The following is a 17,676-nucleotide window of genomic DNA, read 5'->3' as shown; positions in this document are numbered from 1 at the left end:
GAATTATCACGAAGATTTCCTGACACCTCACAGACAAACACAGCCTGAACTGACTGAGCTTGCTGTGCTTGTGTTCCCAGCAGGACCAAAGCCAGTGCTGGTCTGGAAAGGTGAGTTGGGGTTTCCTTGGCAGCTTTGCTGTGCTTGAGCAAAACCAGAGGGAGGGAGGGAGGGAAAGCTGAGCTTGCTGCATAGGCAGTGCCGTGTTTCTCCCAGTGAAGCATTCACCAAAGGAGAAATGAAATCATCCTTTTTCAGCAGGTTGCTGAAGGCTGTGGGAGTATCAGCAAACATTGGCAGGGGTGGAAGAAACTCAGGGAAAGGTCAAAGCAGGATATTACTGCTCTTCCCCTGAAGGGTGAAAAATACACTGCCATTTCACCAAAGAGGATCAGATGAATTAAGGGGTATACATATGCCCACATGCAAATGACAGGGGAAAAAAACCAATGAATGTATTAAAACAAAACATAATTTCTTTGCTTTTATAACACTTTTCCCTTTTGAAGATTCTTTTGATATTTTAAGCATTTTTAAGGCTTGAAGCCTAAATAAAGGGTCTGCATTTATACTGAATAAAATACTTTTCTTTGACTGAAAGATACATTTTTGGAGGCTGGAGAAAAGGTGGAAAATGTGTCAAAACATTTTTTTTATCCAGTAAAAGACCCATTGCAGAGTCATTTCACCTGATGCAGAGCAGAAGATGACAGAGCTCAGGGGGAATTACTGAAGTTTGCTGGAAAACACACAGTACAGGGAAAGACCAGCACAAGCAGAAGCCTTTTCTTATCTCCACGTTGTACTCTGCTCTGTGAACCTCCAAGTGAACAAAGAGCCCTTTGTTTTGTAGAAACTATTCTGAGACCTTAGCAGAAGCAGGTGGGGTATTCTGTATGATACTATGGATTATTTCATGCTCTGGAGTGTGAAAAAAAATTGCCTTTAGCAAATGCTTGTGCTGTTAAATTCTGATAGGTGAAGTTGTCAGAGGGTAAATATGGCTGGAACTTGGTTCCCTCTTTGCTGTTGTGGCTGCAAGAGAGGCAAATAAAACTGCAGAAAGTTTAAGAAATAAATAGAAAAGTACATGCCCTACTGTTAATGAATTAAAAATAACAAGTGAAGTTCAATTCCAAAGACCCATGCTGTGACACCAGGACCTTTTCACAAAAGAGACTTGCTCTAATTATATTTAAATTCTATCCATGGCCACAGGCCCAGTTTTAAAAACACTTTGCACCAGACTAACCTTATAAGAGAGAGTAAAAGCAGGTCCAAATTCCTTTGTCCAGATGCAAAAGTAAGATTTTCATGGACGAAAGAAAATTCAACTGATCAAGACTCATTTCAATGGGATCTGACCACGGCACAAAAGGAAACACTACGTGACAAAAGATATATATCTGAGATATTGCTGCAGACACCCAGACAATAAGGAAATATCCCTGCCCTGAGGATTGCTGCAGCTTTCCCTCTGTCCCTGGGGTTCATTTGACTGTCTAATAGCAGCACACAAATATTCATGAAGATCTTGCTCATCCTGCAGATGAGCTTTGTGACAGGCTTGGTGAATAGTCAGACCTGCTGTCTGGAGTCTAACTACAGTGGTTTTAAACCTGCAGCAAAGGGAAGAGGTTTATATTTGTAAGCAGGGCCCAGATGAGCCAGAATTATCAGGAAAAAAAGCCCCAACTAATTGTGCAACTTCACACTCTGAATTACTTTTAAGGTGTAAGCCCACAAGTATTTAGTATTAGTAATTAATTGCACCTTTCACAAAACCTTTCACATTGTTTCCTTCTGAACCAAAATCTTTCTTGTTAGAGCCATTTGGCAGAGGGCAAGTACATAAAATCCCAGGATACTCACACATTCCCCAGTTTTATTGAAATCCAATACCTGGATCCACTTGCTGGTTGACCTGAGTTATCCAGTACAAAATCATAATTTTGAACAGTTGAAACTTCACCTAGCTCCAGCTTACAAGCACATCTCCTTCCTGTGACTCATTCTGCTCTATAAAAACAAGAGTGTTTGGGGCAGATCTGCTCCCTGCTAAACCAGTGAGTACGTTAGCAGGACTGGGATCTCACTTTGCAAAGGTGACAAAGGACAGAAACAGGGCAGTGAAGATCATCCCGGTGCTTGTGTGATTGTCCCAAAGCCCCCGTGTGGCTCAGCTCCGTAAAGGCCATGGCACGATCCTGGCAGGATGAGCAACGTGGGTAGAAACAGGCTTTGACCAGACACCATTTAAAACCCAATAAAAACAAATTAGTCTAATAGAAGACAAAAATGATGGGGTAAATAAAACTGCCAAGACCATTGCAAATGCAATTTGCCCATTGACACTAATGCTTTTCAGTGCTGACTGGAAAAGCAAAATTAATAATAATAGTGGAAGGGACTTTTGTTGTTCTCCTGTTAATTTTATACCATATGAAATGAAAAGGTAAGCCTGATATATTTGAGATGTGTAACTAGAAAATGTAGAGTTTACACAAATTCTTTGGTTCAGTTTAAGCCTTGTTTTGCTTTCAGTTTCTTTATAATTTGACTTTCCTGAGACAAAAATAGGGCTTTTTTGGGCTCAGCATTCTTCTCTAGGGTAGGGAATAAGGCGGTTGGCACTTTGGAAAACGTCAGTTTCTTGTTCTAGTGGGCTGCATGTTTGCTGAAGAGATTTATTGTTACTGTCTGATTTCTCCTCTTTTTACATATATGAATAAATATTATCATTGAATTATTTATCTGAAAACAAGAAACTGAATTGCAAGTCCCAGCCTTTAACATTCCAGGATTTTCATATCTGTGCAAAATCAAAACCACTTGAAAATCCTTATTATTGAATTATTCATCTGAAAACATGCCATAGTAAAAAACTACCAAGCAACAGTGTCCCTTTGGTATCTCAAAAAACAGCCACAGAGGGCACAGAAGAAGAGATTTAAAACGCCATAGCCTCTTCCTCCCCCAGGAGAGCCAGGAACTATTTTCCCTTGGTCACATGGTGAAGAAACTGGGCTGGTGCTCAAGCTCAGCTGCCTCTAGTGTAGATGGATTTATTCCCAGCAGGGCTGGTGGGGAGACAGACTCGCTCATAGGATGAGACTCCTCTCTCCACCAGGTATAGAGTCCCAAAAATATGCTCAAATGCAGACATCTACAGGAGTGTGACAAGAAGCTCATGCAGGAGAGCCTCACCCTGGGACAGTATCCATGCAGATCCACATTTAAATATCACTTGGGAAAAGACCCTCAAGAACTTGAAATACTGGTTTATTTATATTTATTTTAAGGGTTCTATTAATCCATATCTGACTTTTCATCCCAAATGCACCTTTACAGGTCTATTGCCTGTGGGGAAATAGGCAAAGTCAAAATTGAAGTCATGTAAGGTCAGATTTGTAGCAAACCATATCAATTGCTCTTTCCTGTGGGAATTTTATTTATTTATTAAAGGTAATTTAAGTCCTTTCATATGTGAGGTACATCCATGCAATGGTTTTGATGTGTTCCTCTGCTCACTTGTCTGTATCTTGATGGACATTTAAGACCCTGACACTTTGCAAATGAAAATAATTAAGTCTGCATATTACAGTAAATTTGGAATATTGCAAACAATATTCAGGATGGAGAAATGATTCATTGAAACCTTAAGAGGATGGATGTATGGGCAGGAAATAACAAAATGAGATTTGTCAAAGAAAAGAAATTAAAACATCTGGGAAAAAGGAAATAATCAGAGTCACAGATTTCAGTGGGAGGAAGGAACCTTGCTAATGAAATACTCAGATATAGAAATGCATTCTGTGGGGAAGGGAAGTAACTCCTTCCCTTTCCAATCTCTGTCAAAACATCTGCAACATGCAATTAAAAGTGTAAAAAGAAAAATTACATGGATAAGCTTTAGAGTCCAGAATGACCACAGTGTTTCCACTGTTCACTTAGATATTAAATTACATTTTACAGTATTCACTGGCTCTCCCCTGATGGAAACAAGAGATACTTCTCTTCCCACCACCACTGTCCAAGACATCAATGACTTCCCAAGGCCTCAGTTAAATATTCCTGAAACTAAAAAGTGGGAAAAAAAATTAACGAGGGATTGCACGAACAAAAGTACAACTTCCTGAAAGTCCTTTTGACTGAGGAGTTCTCCTCCTTGAGGCTTCTCATTTGGTGGTAAAACATAGCCCTGTCCTGTTCCAAGCTGTATCTGTGCATGTTATAACCACTGGGGCACTGAAAGATCAATGTTCATCCTATGAGAAATTCCTAAACTAAAGTTGTGCATCTGAATAATTTCATTTGTGTTACCAAAATGTAGTTTTCCATTGGTGTTAAGGCTGGTGTGCAGGCTGTGGGCAGTGCCCTGGTGTGCCCTCTCCCCTTTCCCCTGCAGCAGTCCCTCCCCAGGGCACTCCCCACAGGATTCTGCAGGATAACTGCAAATTGAGAGCGCTCAGATGTCACCCACCATGGCACATGGCACAGATACACTCCTTGCTCTCCAAGGGGAGAAGTGTCAGAACTTCTTGTCAGTTTTGGGTTTCTCCTGCCCTCTGTTCTCCACCTTATTTTCCTGTGCTTCCCATGCAAAACCCAAGCTTTCCCAGGTAACCTTCCTAAGGATGCTCTACAGGAGCTGTCCCCCAGCCTGTGGCTGGGACAGTGTCTGTTACTGCATGTTTTGGGGTCAAAACTCTCTCTTCAGCACAGGCAGGGCTGGTTCTTTTGCCCATTCAGGCACTAACCTTCTCCAGCTCCCACTCAGGCTGTGGCAGCAGTTAATGAGAGCTGGGACATCTTATGCCCTCAAGCATCGGAGTCGCGTGACCAACGCAGTGCAAAGTTATAATCTAATGCAGCCACGAGTATTCTGTTCAGAGCATCCTCCATATGTTAATTATTAATAATATAGTTATGAAAAAAGTTCCTGTTCCAGCTCCCTCTTAAATAGGATTTACACAGCCATCTGGTGTTCTGTTTAATTTTTTTTTTTCCAACCCAATTTGTGTGTCTTACTGTTAATTAAATTAAAACTCATGAAAGAGAAAGGTGCTCTGGCTTTATGGTGGTTATGAACGGAGCTGCTGAGAAGACAGAGGTGGGCACTCAACATTTGCAATTAAAAGAATAGAGCAATGATAATTCTGCCATTGGGAAAGAAGGAAAATGAATGTCACCTCCTACAGAAGAGCAACAGCTTTACACCTACAGAGAAGCAACAGCTTTACACCTAAAGGTAAATGTCAACACAAGTCCCCTGCCAACATTAAAGAGAGGCAAGAAAGGATCATATTGGTACAGACTAAAATGAGAATATAAAATATGAAGGCATCTGTGCAGCTGATATACAGCAGCAAAATGGTTTTGTTGTGAGACATCAAAACTTTAATTTTCTCATCATTGGCTGTCCAAAGGTATTTCCAACCTCTGCTTCTCAAAAGCAGAAATCATGTGCTGGCTTAATTAGAAATGAGTTCACACACAGAAAAAATGTGTGCTACTCTTACGCTTCAAGTATCTGAGTGAAAACAAATTTGTTTGAATGTTTCAAGAAAAGAAAAAAAAACCTTACTATAAAAATTTCAGTCAAGAACACAGTAAGCTTTCAGATGTTGTAAACCTGCCTGAGGAGCAGCTGAGGGTATCCATGGCCCACAGAGCTCATCGTCCTCGGGATCAGAACTTCCACTAGGCAACTGAAGCCACTTCTGGTTATAATCCACCAAAACCACCTGTTCCACCTTAATGCTGCTTTTTATTTTGCCACTTCTATGAGCAGCTGCTGGACTCCACAGTTTGCTCTCACCATGAGACTTCCCAGCCTGTGCTCCAGTGTTCAGGTTAACACCTGCACAGCCTAGCTGCAGCATCATCAGAGTGCTTGGCTGCTCTTCCTGCACCCAACCTCCCTGTCCCTGAGACCCTGCATGGCTGGAGGAGCAAGAAATCTCTTATTGGCTGAAGTGTGCAAGTGCAAAGCATCACTAAATAAACCAGGGGAGACAATGGTAAATTTGCAGCCATCCCATAACATGGGCTGAAAGTCTAGTTCTTGGAAAGAATCCAGGACTCAGTAAATGCTTAAGTGTTTGAAAATTGTTTGTTTTGCTCTTGACAAACTGTTCCCATTTTAATAATTTTCCGGGAATCATTAAGACAGCTGGTCTAAACAGAAAAATGCCTCTGAAAAACTTGAGCAGAGGACATTTGAGTAAATTTTTTCCAAAAATCCTGGGGTACAGAGTGATTATTTAGTTCTTTCAAAAAGTGGTAAGAATAACAGCAATACAGCATTTTTATAAACAACTTTGTAAACTACTGTAATTTTGGGTTACTCTTTGGTGCAAAATATGAAAAAGCAGAATTTCCTAATTCTTCAAATATCTTTTATGGAGAGTCCTTTAATTAGAGCCTTAAGCTTCTCACCATTATCTCATATGTGCTAGTAGCATGCTTTGCAAAAGAAAAAAAAGGAAAAAAAGGAAAAAAAGACCAACAAGTGAAGCCTGTAATTTCTGATGCTTTCTTGAATGACTTTACAAGATTCATCTCAAACTTTGTAAATTAGGAAGAAAGATACTGATCAATAAAGCTGTGTCCTTTCACTTGACCAGAGAATTGCTTTTCTGAAGTTGAAAATGAACGAAGTAACAGGGGACTTTAATGGGAAGCAAAGAAGGAAAAATGCAGAGACAGATCATTTAGGGCATGGACAAAAACCTGCTATAGGTACCAGTTACAGGTTTCCTGAGCAGGGGAGGTGTGAAGGCTTCAGCCCTGGTGTGAACACAAGATTTTCCTTAGGCACTGTGCCTGCAGTGACTGCACTGTATGAGGACAGTGAAGGAACAAAGAAATTTAAAAGAACAAGGGAGATTTTAAAAGACCTGATGAAACTCTGATGAACAATTGCTCTTCTGTCTGAGGGTGGGAGTCCTTGACATCTTTCCCAGACTCTGGAAATAAAAGCGTGATGAAATACAGACTGCATCAGCAGCTGTAAAAGTAAAATAATGGATATTAAATAATAATTTTCAATGTGTTTCATTGTTCTCTGCAATTTTTCATCAAAGAAAGCCTATTGTAGGCACTGAGTGTTAATATGGAAATGTGAATTAGGAAGCTAATGGTAGAAATAGATTTTTTAAACATCAAATATTTCTTAAAATTTCACATGCAAATGCAAATATTTAGTCTGCATATGAACTTAATGAAAAAATAACTCATAACCTCTAACTCCTTTTTTTGGATTTTTTTTTTTTCAGACCATTCTGAAGTCCCTAAAGTTGTCTTGTATAAAACTCCTGTGCAAGCAGGGTCATCCCAGAGCACACGGCACAGGATTATGTTTGGACAGTTCTTGAATGTCCTCAGTGAGGGAGACTCCACACGCTCTGGGCAATCTGTTCCAGTACTCGGTCACATGAACAGTAAAGAAATTCTTCCCATATCCAGGTGGAACTTCCTGGGCATCAGTTTCTGTCCGATGCCTCTTGTCCTGTTACCTGGAGCACTGAGCAGAGCCTGGTCCATCCTCTCGACACCTTCCCTGCAGACACTGACAGACACTGATGAGCTCTCCTCTCAGTTTTCTTTTCTCAGCTCTGAGCAGGCCCAGCTCCCTCAGCCTTTCCTCATAAGAGAGATGCTCTGGTCCCCTAATTACCTTTGTTCTCTGCTGGACCCATTACAGGAGCTGCACATCTCAGACTCAGGAGCCCAGGACTGGACATGGTTTAGTCATGATGAGTCATTAGCTTTGAAAAAGTGACTTGAAATTTACAGAATCTGTCCAAAAATTGGTCTGTTAAATATCCGTAATACTTCACCCTCCCTCTCACCTCTCTCTATTACAGGATTTCCTTAAAATGGAAATGGATTTCAAAGCACTGGATTTGTACACATAAACCTAAATATCTCTCAACTGAATAAAAAGCTTGCACCTGAAATGCATTGCCTCTTAAGGAAATAATTACTGTGTTACCATAACACAATGTCTTTGTTCAGCAAGTGTGACCAAAACCAGTCTATTATCATGTCACTGCCAAAGCCCAAAACCATTTATCTAAATGTGTCTGTCTCCCACAGATTCAAGATAGCTGCTAAGTACTCATCTTACACATAGACACACACTAGCTGCTGAAAAGATTGTGCTGACCTGAGAGTCATCACCAGACTGCTGAATGCTCAAGGTCATATCCTGCAATTAGTTTAATGGTTTTTATCAGTGTGCAACAAGTTGCTGTGATCCAGAAAGGATGCTCAGCTTTCCTAGGTATAGGAAGATATTTATACGTGAAAAGATCAAGTGTACATGACCTCCCACAGGTGCTTTAGGTCAGCATTCATGCACTGTGAAAAGTTCTATGTATAGAGAGGGTAAGAAATGGGGGAATGTCCCTCTGGAACCAGGCAAGCCAGGATGGAAGTGCTCAGAGCAGCACAGCAGCTTCAGCTCATGGTCTTGGTATCGAGAGGAGGACACAAATATTTAGAAGGATAAGTGAGCAAAGTAGCACAGGAGAATTCACACACTGAAAAGGCTCGAGGTTCTGACCAAGTCCTTTGCAACTCAGAATGTTCCCTGATTCTGTGACTGATGATTCTCAGGCCATGGATCACTGGGCACTGTTCCTTGATGAGGTACTATCTGTGTTGTTTAGATTAGTTCATTTTCTGAAAGACCATCAGAGCAAGTTTGGCCGCCTGTTACCAAAGCAACAGCTTCAACAACTAAACTTGACCCAGCTTGTTGAACATCTGACTAAGAGTGAAGTGGGATGTTCCACTTGGTTTTGGTGATGGAACAAAGCAGAGACACAACATTCTAGGAGAAAATATTTGGCTCCATACTACATGCTCGTGCATGAAAGCATTTAATTTCAAATATGTTTTAAGATTCTCTTTAATTAATGGCTTTCGTAGCAGGAAAGGACTTTCTCCAGCCAGCACAGCAGCACAGTCAAGAGGCAGAAGGAAGCAGGTGGTGGGTTTGGGAGGGGAAAGAGAGAGCAGATGTTAGCTTGAAAATTTGGAACGCTCTTCGAGTCCTGTAGCAGGAGCCCAGTTTCCATCAATGCATATTGTAGGAGCAATTAGTTGGGACCACCCAGGCCTAGAATTTGCCAGAATAACATTTTCCATTCACACAACACCCTTCTGTAAGGCTGAATCATTGTTTTAAATACTTGTAGAAGAATTTATTTTTCACTTTGCAAATAACCTTGTTCATATTAAAAGATGTGAGAAAATGCAAATCAAGCCACAAGCTGCTAAAGTTCTAGGGATAGTCCTGGTCCCACTGAAATCTATCTTTTGTTTATTTTTCAGGTGACATCAACGAAGCATAATTAAATGCGACGACATATTCACCAGGGACCCAAAGGGACTTCACATGTACAGGAAACTTATTTTAAGTTTCAAATAGTAAAGAAAATCAATAGAAGTAATAAAAAAGGTTGAGAGTGGACTGATTCTTACCTTTTTGACCTCATATTTAATAGCAAGTTTAATCCTGCTCAGACTTGGCCGGTGGTGCTCAGGGCACAAATGGATGTTCACATCTCCATTCAGAATAGCCTCCACTTCTTCAGTGTCTCTGCACAGGTCCAGCACCCCCACGACAAAGTCCTTGCATTGCATAGATAACTTCCGATAGTCGTTCTGAGGGAGAGCAGAAACAAAGGTCTTTATTTGTGCTGCAAACAGGCAAACGAAAAAAGAAGAGACAGCAATTGTGAGCAAGGTTACTTCTGCAAAACTACTGCCTGGAAGACTAAGAAAGCATTTGATTCCACACAGCATGTTGATGGCTTTTCATGAAAGTACAGGAACTCGTCCAGACTTAATTAGCAATGTCTATATCAGCAGCATAGTTTGCATGACAATAGAACAAGTTTTACAGAACAAGTAAATAATTTCTAGAGAAATTTTGATTTTAAGCAATTAGTTGACCTCTCCTCTCTGTGTGGCATATTTCTAGGAATGTAAAAATATGTCCAAAAAAAGGTCCTGCTAACTGTATTATAATAGTACAGCAAATTTTTCAGTTTAGGTTCTTTCCTAGTAATTCTTTCTTTAATAACTTTCAAGAAGTTTCAGACTGGTACAACAAGCTGGAGCATCACGCACAGATGTGTTCAAATGAATTATATAGTTGTAATACCAACTTCAGCCTCAAACCTTAGAATTTAGTTAACCATTCCCAAAAGAGCATCCAGATGATCATTGTCATAACACCTCTCCAAGAAATGGGACTTCAGAAACTCAACATGACTTCCTGTGAAATAATTGCACTTTGCAAACCCAAATTACACTTACAGGAAAAGAGATAGCCTATAGCTGACTTGACAGAGGGGTAGAAGAGCAATTTCCCTGCCTTAAATTAAATTGTGATTGATTTTCACATGCTGACACTTAAAAAACAAGGAAAGTGCCACCTGAGTAAATGTTATAATTTAGAACACAATTAAGGCTACCATTAATATCATAACAAAATGGTGATATTAAAGGCTCAATGCAACAAATAGAATAATAACCGTAAGACAAGCTCTTACTGACTTGAGAGATCTTTTCAAATTAGGTTTGATGAGTTAATTAAATTCAGTACCTTATCTAATTAAGCCAGCAGCCAAAAGAAGAAGATAGTTAAACCTGGCTTTGCAGAAATGATAAGGGCAACCTGACTTTGTGCTTCTATATTTTCTAAATTATCGATTCTATCATTTACTCATAGCAACATATTAGCCTTCCTTGTTAGACAAAGATCTCAAAGCGCTGTGCAAACATTCATTAATTAAGTAGAACGGAACTGTCTAAAATATGATGTCATTAGAGGTGGCTTAACTTCTTTGGTCAGTTTTTACCCTTCAGGACTGAGATGATAAGGAGTTTCTAACATCAGAGGGTTTAATGACTTCGTTATAGGTTTGAGGTTGTTTTTACTGTGCATGTGTGTGTGTGTGTCCCAACTTTGCTTTCCATGCATGGAAGAGCTGGGAAGAGCACAGAATAATTGAAGAATCACAGGGAACTAGAAAGCCCCTCAGGAGTGGAAGTGGGGCATTCTCACAGGAAAGGGAAGAAGCAGTTTCTGATCCGTGTTTAGGAGAAAGGGCTGAAGACAGCTGGGGAATAGCAGGGATTTTACTGCTGACACCTTCTGCAAGGTGAAACTTGTATGGTTACATCCTCTTAGCTATCAAAAAGGTTTAAATCGGAGTTCCTCTTTTTGTCCTTGAGTGCTGTAATCAGACCGGATGTTCTCATTGTGTTGTTAATGGAGAGGAGCAAGAACTTCAAATCTTCATTAAGAGGAGACATAAGAGTCCAACAAGCAGATCTTTATCTGGGTGAATGCCCCATTGCAGAAGCTGGGGCACCAAGACTTCCACAAATGTGCCAAGCTGGAGCACTAAGATTTAAGATGTCCTCATGGCTCAGGCAGAAAACGATGGTCCATTTATATCTAAATCTAGTACCTGAGCATTTTGTGGAGATAGATAGGATCTGTGGAGTAAATGTTTTCGAATACAGGGTGAGGTAAGGTCTGAAATGTAAATGAAAGACAGATTGTTCTTTATGGCTTCAAAGTGCTCCTCTCAAATCAGTTCTGTGCTTTTATCTTCCCCACACCAAGATGAATTTCAATAAACAGAAAGCTTGCCTCTTCACTGAGAGAATAGATGGCCAAACAAAAATATCAGCCTCAAAATAACTACAGAAACAGTGAAGGACAGCAAATATAGATAGATTTGAAAGTAGATGTAGAGTGGGAATGAAATGCCTTGCTGCCACAGGTAATGGAGATACTTTATTAGCTCTGCAGCTTTAAAATAACAAGAGTGAGAACTCTGCTGAGCTTCAATATCATTCTCTATGTACCGTTTGCAAAGTTCACAAGGTTATCTCTTAACCAGCACATTTTAGGAAATTCTCATCAACACTTCCACATCGTCTGAGCAACTAGCTTGTATTAGATTAGGTTTTCTCCCCTCTTCTCTTTTCTTTAAGGAAAGAGTTTAGTTAGCAACTAGAAAAGTGCTTCCAAAACATCTGCAAATGGCAGGTTCCCAGCTGGAAAACGCTATCACGACCCAACTTTATTCACATCTCCAAGCTTAATGTTTTTACTGGTTCTGTACATTTGTAGAGACTATGGACGATTTCCCCATTCAAAGTTTTTTACTCTGATTTTTAAGCAGACACAAGCAGCCATACACCCTATCCAAGATACAGACTGTAGAAAGAACATATAACATAACATAACATAACATAACATAACATAACATAACATAACATGAAGTAAAGTGCCCTCCAGCAATTCTGCAGCCAGGCAGGAGAGCAGATTACATCTCTCAGGAGACTGCTCATCTGTTAAGACATGTCTCAAAGATAACTGAACCTGCTGTGTCTTCTGATGATCCCTTTTCTAAACCATTTGTCATCTTTGTTCTGGCTTCCTTAATGCTCACAGTCTTCACAGAAAATCCTGATCACCCTGATGGCGAGAACACACTCAATGACTCTCCTGTCAGTGTATTTCTCTCAAGCACACATTATTCTTTACTTAAAAACTGAGATTAACAGAGGTCTGACAGCCAAGCTTCTCCTGATCCTGGCTTGCAAAGCACAGTTCTGGTGATGCAAGTAGAAATTCTGTACCTGCATCTAAAATCCTGAATTGCGAGTTCTGACGCACAGGAAAAATCCCAAGGAAGCCAAGAAGATTTATTTACAAGCAGCATCCAAGCTCTATCGGTGTTTGTGCCAGCACTGGGTATTTCACACATTTGCCTATATTTCACACATTTGGAAGCATCCAAGATCCTGCTTTCCCTGCAGGAAGGAGTGTGGGACAGTGGATGGAAAGCTGCACCCCAGGGCAAGGATCAGTGAGAGGCGGGAGGAAGAGGTGAAGGAGAGCAAGCACACATTTCCAGATACTCCCAGACACTGGTGACCAGTGACAGGACCTGAGGGAATGGCCTGAAGTTGTGTCAGGGGAGGTTCAGGTTGGATATTAGAAGAAGGTTCTTCACCCAGAGGGTGGTTGGGCACTGGAAAAAGCTCCCCAGGGCAGTGGTCACAGCACCAATCTGACAGAGCTAAACAAGTGTTTGGACAAGGCTCTCTGGAATATGGTGGGATTCTTGGGGCTGTTCTGTGCAGGGTCAGGAGCTGGACTTTGATGATCCTTGGGGCTCCTTTCGAACTCAGAGTATTCTGTGATTCTCTGTGATACTTGTTACACCAAGTTTTAGAAGATCATAGCCCTGAGGACACCCGTGACTCTGCCAGAACACTGAGGGGCACATGGCCACTGTGTCTTGGGGTGCAAAAGGACAGTTACCACTTCACCACTGCCCTGCCAGCGAGGTTCAACCCCTAAACCAGGCACCTCATGGCCCTCCTGTCTAAATAAGTTTTGTGGAGAACTATCCTGGCTGCAAGCCTGGGCAGGCAGTGGGCGGCAATTGGGGTCAGACTTGTACCACAACAAGAAACTCAGGGCTGGAGACACAAAATCCAGCTCAGTCCTCCTGGCAGTGCAGCAAAAGCAGACACAGGCAATGAAAATAACCCAAACCTTCCCAAGCATCCCAATCAGGTGCCATATTATAGAAGTCTGAGGATTATGAGGTTCATAAACCAGATGGATTTTTACAGTAATGAAAACTGCAAATCACACATGAGAGATGCAGGGGCCTCATCCTGACAGGCTGAGAGCTGTCAAGCCTCAGGGAAGAAGATGAGGGATACAAGTAGGCAACAGAGCCAGTCTGTTTCAAATAACACATGTAACAGAATTTTATTTCCAATAGAGGCGGTGAGCAGAGAAGGGTCAGGATAATGCCTGAGAATGTTACAATATCATTTTTTAAAAACTAGAATGTAATAAAAGGATTCCAAATTAGTCATTTCCTGCTTCTTGTAACACTGTTGTGCATGTGGAGTTAAAAATGTCTAATTTTGCTGTTTTGAAAAGGCTGATGGTACTTGTCATTCACTGCAATTTCTCCAAGTACCCTATTATTATCTGTTGATTATGTTCTAAATGAACTCTGTCATGTCTCCACATCTGTTCAAAAACAACCAGATTTTTTCAGAAAGGAGCTGTTTCAGGTCAGAGGGATGGAGTTTGAGTAAAAAGTTAAGTGAAATGAGAAAAACTAAAACCAAGAACCTATCTGGAATTACTGGGTAGCATTAAATTTGCTGTGCAAATGAAAGCTGTAGGCGCATTGCACAGAGCCTCTTTTCATGTTTCCATGAGCTCTTGGCTCTTTGTATTTAATCTACATCACACATGCACATATATCAAGGGGAGAAATATTGCATTGCTTAGATTAGCATTTTGAGAAGAGGCAGCAGAAAAAAACATGGAGAGGTAATTCTGTAAATATGAACAGAAAACTCCCCCAAGTAAAAATTATTGTGGAAAGAAAACAAAGCTGAGAGAAAGGAGGGGGACAAAAAGCAGAAATATTTCATGCAATATTTGAAATGAAATTGTTAAATAAGCCATCATATCAAATATTCAAAATGCTTATAAATATTTACTGATTAGATATCATATGAAATATGCACAAGCCGGTACAGAAAAGCTGTGGGACAGATTTCCTTCTGGGTATTTACAGTGTTGTTGACTGGCCATACATTTGGGAATGAAAAGAAGCACAAGGCCTGTGGGAGAGAAGGCAATGAGAGAAGATGCTAAGGAAGGGCTCTGCACTGATCCTGACCATGTAACCTCGTTATCCTCTGAAATGCACTGAGCACCCCTCCCAAAGAGCTTTGCCAGCTGCTGACACTTTTGAATACAGTTGAGTGCATTCCTATTGTTTCCAGACTAAATGCCTACATGCACAGTCTATGTATGCCAAGGCTGTACAGTTAATTTTCCAGAAAGCACATCCAGTTGGTCTATGTTCTCTTGCTTCTTAAGTGGCAGCAGAGAATTATTGGTGCTCTGGGCATACTGTGCCATACCCAGTGGGCATGTCTCTGAGTTTAAAGCCAAGTGCTCGTTTAAAACATTTCACTACTCAGGTGCAGGTTACTAAATGTTTCTAGAGGTAGGAACAGATGCTCTGGTTCATTTTTAAAATCATCCAGACCTTGACTTCTTAATCTCCAGCGAGCATAATATAATCAACAATCTGTTCATATACAAGAGTTTGACATTTCAGAAGTGTGACTCTGTTGCTTTCCAAGCAATTTGGACCCTTCTAAATGGATCCAAGAGAAACATGGCCATGGTTTGTCCTCTGAACAGTGCTGCAGCATGGCAGAGCAGAGGGGCCTCCAGGCAAAGGGGGATTAGATCTGTCATGAGACACAAAGAGGTGCGGCCAATATAAGAGCCCAAGGACAAACCACAGTGCTGTCTGTGTTGACATTATTCTTCTCCAAAGAAGCCCAGAAAACAACAGGATGATTTGATAGAGACAAAAAATTTTCTGACTTCCAACAAGCCATGGAAATAACATCCCTTGCATCACTACAGGGATTTCAATGGCAGTTGCACTGGCTGATTTACCATAAGACTATTTTTTTGTGTGTGTCTTTATTCTCCTCAGCATTCTAGCTGCAATTCATCTCTTCACATGCACTGCAGAAACTCATCTCTAAGAGAGCATATCCCTCCACCAAGGGGATAGAGCAGTAAGGAATCAATCAAACCACTGACTTTGGATTTCACCTTATACCTATTTTCTGGTAGATATATCAAATCCTTAAAGAAGCTTGAGAAGATGGTGGTAGTGATTCCAGATGTGGAGTTGAAAAGCCTTTAAAATTTGTCGCCGTGCTTTTGCAGCATCATTTGCAGGTGCAGGTATATGTTTAATCTTCAGCAATAACATTCCAAGAACTTTAAAGTGCAAACTGTCAAAGGCAGCAGAAAGGACAGGTTTGCACCTCCCTGTTTTATTTCTACTCTTTTGCACTTTAGCTCTTTTCTGCTCTAGCTCTTATGAATCTACCAACTCTACCAATAATTTCTTCTGGGAAATTATTCATGTTTTTGATAAATGTAGCTTCTGTGCGACCAAAACTAATGAATAAATTTTGGAAGCTATTTTTCCATCAATAAAAACATTAGAAAATGAAAAATACTTTGACTTGCCCTTGGAACAATTCCTTTAAAAGGTGTTTGGTTGTTTTGTTTTTTTCAAATCTAAAATTAATGGATGGATTATTTGGGGAAGCAAAGGCAGGAACTGAATATAATCCTTGAAGAAAATTAAGGATTGAGACTGAGCAGAATTCCTAACTCTTCAACCAAAGTTTTAGATTCCCTAGCATAAGAAATTTCAGAATCAGTCCACTCTCAACCTTTTTTATTACTTCTATTGATTTTCTTTACTATTTGAAACTTAAAATAAGTTTCCTGTACATGTGAACTCCCTCTACACTGAAATTAAAGGATGACTTGACTTATCCAAAGTTCTCACCCTGAACAGAATACAATCTTTCTTTTTCATACTTAAGGAGTTGCCGGAAAAGCACCTCCATCTCCTCTACTCCTTTCTCCCAAAGTCACCTTCAGCCTGACAGGTGCCATTACTGAGCATCCCTGTGCATGAGTATCAGTGCTATTCAGCAGAGAACTAACAGTACATTCCAAGTCTCTGAAAATATTTATTTAACCTAGAACAGAAATTATGCTGGTTGACAATTTTTTTAAAATGAGAGAATTTAAAGTCCCAAGGTTGGCATAGCAGCTTTTCAACATAAGATGGCATTTGATGCTTGATGTACTTCTCTTTCATATCACCACAGCTCATTTTCAAGCACACATCACAAATAAGCCACACGCTTTTGATTCCTCAAGTAAGTGAAAGGTGTTTTTTTTCTTGCAGATTTTCCCGAGCTCATTTGAATGTTTACGCTGAAACACCTGTTTTCTGAAGATAAACTACCAAGTCCCTGGACGTCACAAAAACAGGACAGGCTGTACAGAGGTATTAGTGAAATGTGCATGCCAAATGTAGGGAACACACAAATTCGGCCAAGGAGAGGGTCTGTCTCCTGTGCCCTGTCAACAGCTTCTCTTTAAATGCAATCTATGCATTTCAAAGGAATACTCTGATAATTTTCTTGTTGAAAAAGAGTTTAGGATCTGTTCACATTAACAGTAAAGTCAAGCTCATGCTGATGCAGTGCCATGCTCCAAATCCCTCTCCATGACATTCAAATACTTGTTTGCTCCTTGTGTGGGGATATGACACTGAGAATCACTGGTTACCTGGGAGAAAAGGCCAACCCCCCACCCCACCACAACCTCCTTTCAGGTCATTCTGCAGCTCTGACGTGAGAGACTGTCATAGGTTAGCAAGCATAGTCCCGGAAGGGATGTCCTTGCTAAGGGGTGCTTACAGTTTCCTCTGGGAACTGACAGAACCTATCAGCTGGCCAATTTGAATATGGACAATTCTCTAAGCCACTTAAAGTTGTGACTGCCTCTGTGATCCACATTTAAGAATAGGCAAACTCCCCCTCCAAGCTCTCTCTCGTTTCTGGTGCTGGCACAGGTGGCTGCGGGGCCCGAGCAGGGCCCAGTGGGCCTGGCCAGGCCCTGCTTGGGCCAGGCTGGGCCGGGCCACGGCCATCCTGGAGTCGATGGACCTGTTCCAGCTGTGGGAACCCCCCCCCCTC

The 17,676-nt window shown here is 40.9% G+C and overlaps 1 protein-coding gene across 1 annotated transcript in view; it reads right to left on the bottom strand.

Annotated features, from left to right (window-relative positions):
* Positions 1 to 17,676, bottom strand: part of TRPC7 (transient receptor potential cation channel subfamily C member 7) — a 75,047-nt gene that overhangs the window by 36,246 nt on the left and 21,125 nt on the right. The window contains 1 exon segment of the mRNA XM_008632636.2: positions 9,496 to 9,678. Within this exon segment, the coding sequence (XP_008630858.2) occupies positions 9,496 to 9,678 (183 nt within the window).

Source organism: Corvus brachyrhynchos, unplaced genomic scaffold (genome assembly GCF_000691975.1).
Source record: "Corvus brachyrhynchos isolate BGI_N302 unplaced genomic scaffold, ASM69197v1 scaffold54, whole genome shotgun sequence".
NCBI classification, from domain to species: domain Eukaryota; kingdom Metazoa; phylum Chordata; class Aves; order Passeriformes; family Corvidae; genus Corvus; species Corvus brachyrhynchos.
This window is presented reverse-complemented; position numbering and strand designations above follow the sequence as displayed.